The sequence below is a fragment of the Arachis ipaensis genome, chromosome B03 (assembly GCF_000816755.2).
Source record: "Arachis ipaensis cultivar K30076 chromosome B03, Araip1.1, whole genome shotgun sequence".
Lineage (NCBI taxonomy): Eukaryota > Viridiplantae > Streptophyta > Magnoliopsida > Fabales > Fabaceae > Arachis > Arachis ipaensis.
In genome coordinates, this window is record NC_029787.2 from 11206754 (window position 1) to 11211456 (window position 4703).

The window sequence follows — 4703 nt, forward strand, 5'->3', positions numbered from 1 at the left end:
AATTAGTTTCAATTAAATGTAGATAAAAATTCAATTGTAATCAACTTTACTTGATAACTAAGAATTGTTCAATAATTTAATTAATTTGACTAAATTTTTATCTAACAACTCTTAATTATTAATTTAAGGTACTTTAAGTTTCTACCTATAAATTAATATATTAGTGTTGGAAGGGAAAAACGGAGTGAATTTTATGAATGACCCTATTGTGGAACCGAAGTTGGAAGAGGAAAAACATATATAAATAACAGAAATTTAACTTTTAAAAAGTTAATGGATCCAATAATTTGTAATCTTTCATATTAAAAATAAACAATAAAAAAGAAAGAATATTAACTCATGGGCCTTGCATGCTAACAACAGTTGTTATCTATCGACACTGGAAGTTGATTTTGGCCCATCCCATGTACTTATCTATTGAAGTTTCTTGTACATGTTCACGTGTCCACCTTACCATCTAGGGAAAACCTGCCAAATATTTGGTGTTGGAACTTATATACAAACAGGATTAGGTATTCTCACAAGTTTGGACCATTAAATAGTTTTATAATAAAATATATTTTTTAAGTTTTTTTAATAATTGTTAAATAATTTTTTTTTTAAATTTAATTACAAATTAATTTTATATATTTTATTTAATTATAAAAACGATTTTTTATTTTATAAATAATTATTTTATTATAAATCTATCATATTTATTAACAATCAAGAACAAAAACAATAACGAATTAGATCTTCCATGGATCCTAATAAATTTTTTGGCTATTTCAATTGATTAAAATATTAAATTTGATTCGTCACGTTCGCGAGGAATCATAAAATTGTGTTTTCTTGAAAACCAATCGATTGGACTATCAAACCAATCGATTGAATTATAACTCAATCGATTGGATTATAGTTTACCACTAAACAATCGATTGAAAATTGCTGGACAACATGGTTTTCGCAAAAATCAATCGATTGGTCATATTACCCAATCGATTGAATGGTGTCTAAAAATGTGTTTCTTACAATTCAATCGATTGTTTAGAATTTTCAATCGATTGAATGCTTCAAAACAACCTGGGTCTCACAATTCAATCGATTGCTTTTGATACCCAATCGATTGGCATGTCCATATTGTTTTCATGAATTCAATCGATTGGGTATCAAAAGCAATCGATTGAATTGTAAGAAACACACATTTTTAGTCATCGTTCAATCGATTGGGTAATATGATCAATCGATTGATTTTTGCGAAAACCATGCTGCCCAGCAATTTTCTAATCGATTGTTTAGTGATAAACTGTAATTCAATCGATTGAGTTATAATTCAATCGATTGGTTTGATAGTCCAATCGATTTAATCTTTTAATCGATTGGAATAGCCAAAAAAATTATTAGGATCAATGGAAGATCTAATTCATTCGTTATTGTTTTTGTTCTTGATTGTTAATAAACAGGATAGATTTATGATAAAATAATTATTTATTTGTTTTTTATTGTTAATAAACATAATAGTTGATTCATAAAATAATAATTTATAAAAGAAAAAATAGTTTTTATAATTAAATAAAATATATGGGATTAATTTATAATTAAATTAAAAAAAAGACTATTTAGCAGTTATTAAAAAAACTTAAAAAACATGTTTTATTATGAGACTATTTAATGGTCTAAACGTTCTGAGACCACCGAATTCGGTGCCTATCAACAGATATGTTCTGTAACAAAAAAAATAATTTTTTTTTTAATTTTTTTAACATTATTGATAGAAAAATATTTAAAATTATAAAATAAAATATGTTATTAAATTAATAACCAACTAATAAGTAAAAACAATAAATTTTAATTAGGATAGAAGAATGGAGAGAAATGGAAATGGAAAGGTGGTGTGTGTGACTGGTGGTTCTGGTTACATAGCTTCATGGATTGTCAAGCTTCTCCTTCACCGTGGTTACACCGTTAAAACCACCCTTCGCGACCCAAGTAATTTAATTATATTGCCCTCTCCCTTTAATTAGCTTTCCTTCCACATTTATGTTTGTCTTAGCTCCTCCATTTTAGAGTATCGATTTGTTTGGTGAACACGCATGCAGGTAATCCGAAGAAGGTTGAACACTTGTTGAAGCTTGATGGTGCAGAAGAGAGGTTGCACCTCTTTAAGGCAGATCTCTTGGAAGAAGGTTCATTTGATTCTGCTATTAGGGACTGTCATGGTGTCTTTCATGTTGCTTCACCTGTTCTTTTGGATGTGCAAGATCCACAGGTTCGCCCATTAAAAAAAAATGAAAAAGTTTAAAGGACCAGGAAATTTAATCAATAATCCAACATTTTTAATTTAGTAGCTCGTTATCTCATACTTTTAACTAACACTTTTAAATATTATTAGCTAACTATTAACTAAAATTAATAACTGAACTGGTCATATAATATTACTCATATTTAAAAAAAAAAATATTAGTTAAACAAATTATTTCGTAACTAATTTTAACCAAATCTTTCTTTTTCTTTATGTCTCTTATCCTTCTCTTCTTTTTTTTTAACTAAAATTTTTTGTTATCAATTCTTAAGTTACTAAACCAATTTAGTTGAACTTAATTATTAAAATAATTTAGTCATATAATATTATCGAAAAATAAAAATAATAGGTGAAAATATTTGGTTATATAGCATCACTGTATTGAAAATATAATTTTTTTTAAGTTTTTAATATATTGTAATAAAGTTACAATTTTTTGTTTTAATTTTTCTTTTAAAATCCTATTCTAAAACAGATGAATTGAGCCTTTAGTTTTATCCGGGGTTAATAAATATATAACAACTTTTGTGTCCACAATTTCTAATTTCAGAAAGAACTAATTGATCCAGCAGTGAAGGGAACAATTAATGTTCTTAAATCATGTGCAAAAACACCATCAGTGAAGCGAGTGGTGTTAACATCTTCCATGGCTACAAATCTATATAGTGGAAAGAATAGAACTACTCCCGAAGATGTTGTTGATGAGACACTCTTCTCTCTTCCAGATATCTGTAGGGAATCACAGGTAGTTTCAAATCAAATCAATAATTGGAAGCTTATTTTATTATATTAGCCTTATCAGTGGAAACACATGATGATTAATTAATTAATTATATTAATCAAGTGCGCATTATTAGTTAATTAATTAAGTGTATTATTATTTGTTTTCAAACTTTTCTAATTTTCTTATTTTGTGTTGCGTACTTGCGATATGTGTTCACAATGCAAAGATGTGGTACTGTCTTTCAAAAACATTGGCTGAGGATGCTGCATGGAAGTTTGCAAAGAACAACAACATTGACATGGTTTGCATTAACCCAGGAATGGTGGCTGGCCCTCTCTTACAACCACTCATTAATTATAGCGTTACACCAATTTTAAACCTAATTAATGGTAGTAATCAAATATTTTTATTTACTCCTCAAATTGAGTTATTTCTATTTTAGTCTCACTAGCTATGTCTACATTTCTTACAATATATATTATTTTGACATTAGTAGTTTTTTAACAATTAAACACATATTTTTCTTGCTTTAGTATTTAAACAAAAGTAAATGCATAATTATTAGTTAATAACAACTGTATTTTTATATAAGTGTAAAAAGTTTTTTTTTTTGGACTGAACTATAATAATATAGACAATTAACAAAATATATATTGGATTAAATGTAAAATTTTTAATTGAGAACCGTTAGATAAACATTTAGTCAAACATAAAAATTATTTAATGATTTTTAACTAACAACTTTACATAAAAATAATTGTACGTGAGTTTTCATAAAAATATATATTCATAAAAACTCACGTACAATTATTTTTATGTAAAGTTGTTAGTTAAAAATCATTAAATAATTTATTATGTTTGACTAAATGTTTATCTAACGGTTCTCAATTAAAAATTTTACATTTAATCCAAACAACAATAAAGACGTCTCACGGTCCACAAATTCAGCCCAACAGAATACACAAATTAAATTATAATTTAGTCTTTATCTTATCTTATAGTTATCTTTATCTTTATCTACTTTTATCTTTCATAGGCCAATACTCTATATATACTTAGTTTTACCTTCATAATTTACAATTCATTCAATCAACAATCAATAAAATTTCATCTTTTCTTTTTCACAATTCTTTTATTTTTCCATTCTTTCATAATTTTATTAATCATTGAAGAGACGAACTGACCTTTCGCCCGCCTAAGAGGAATAAGCTTGGACGAGAAAGAGTTAGGGAACAAGAAAGCCATTGCTACCTACACAAGTATCAATTTGCTTTTTAATAATAATCAATTTCGTCTTAAATGATCGTTTTGATCTTTATATATTTACAACCATTTTTATAGGTGAACTCTACCATACCTTCTCTAAAATAAAGGGTAAATTACCCCTTGTGATATATACAATAATTATTGATAAATTATCCTTTCATTAAAAGGAATTAGAATTTTAAAATTGGAGAAGAAGAAATGTATTTGGTGGAATAATGAAAATGACATTGTTATCAATAATCAAGAGAAACATAGCGTCAATTAAAAAAGAAAGAGAAGATAACGTGGATCTTAAAACTCTAATAGAAAGATAATTATCAATAATCACTGTATATATCACAAGGGGTAATTTACCCTTTATTTTAGAGAGGGTACGGTAGAATTCACCATATATATATATATATATATATATATAATTTAATTTGAATTTAG

General features: G+C 26.4%; 1 protein-coding gene across 1 annotated transcript in view; it reads left to right on the top strand.

The window, feature by feature from the left end:
* LOC107629545 (tetraketide alpha-pyrone reductase 1) overlaps positions 1836-4703 on the top strand; it is a 3998-nt gene continuing 1130 nt past the window's right edge. Inside the window, exons 1-4 of the mRNA XM_016332363.2 lie at positions 1836-1968; positions 2079-2248; positions 2832-3026; positions 3232-3394. Of these exons, the coding sequence (XP_016187849.1) occupies positions 1845-1968; positions 2079-2248; positions 2832-3026; positions 3232-3394 (652 nt within the window). The 5' untranslated portion in view covers positions 1836-1844. The remainder of the gene's footprint in view (positions 1969-2078; positions 2249-2831; positions 3027-3231; positions 3395-4703) is intronic.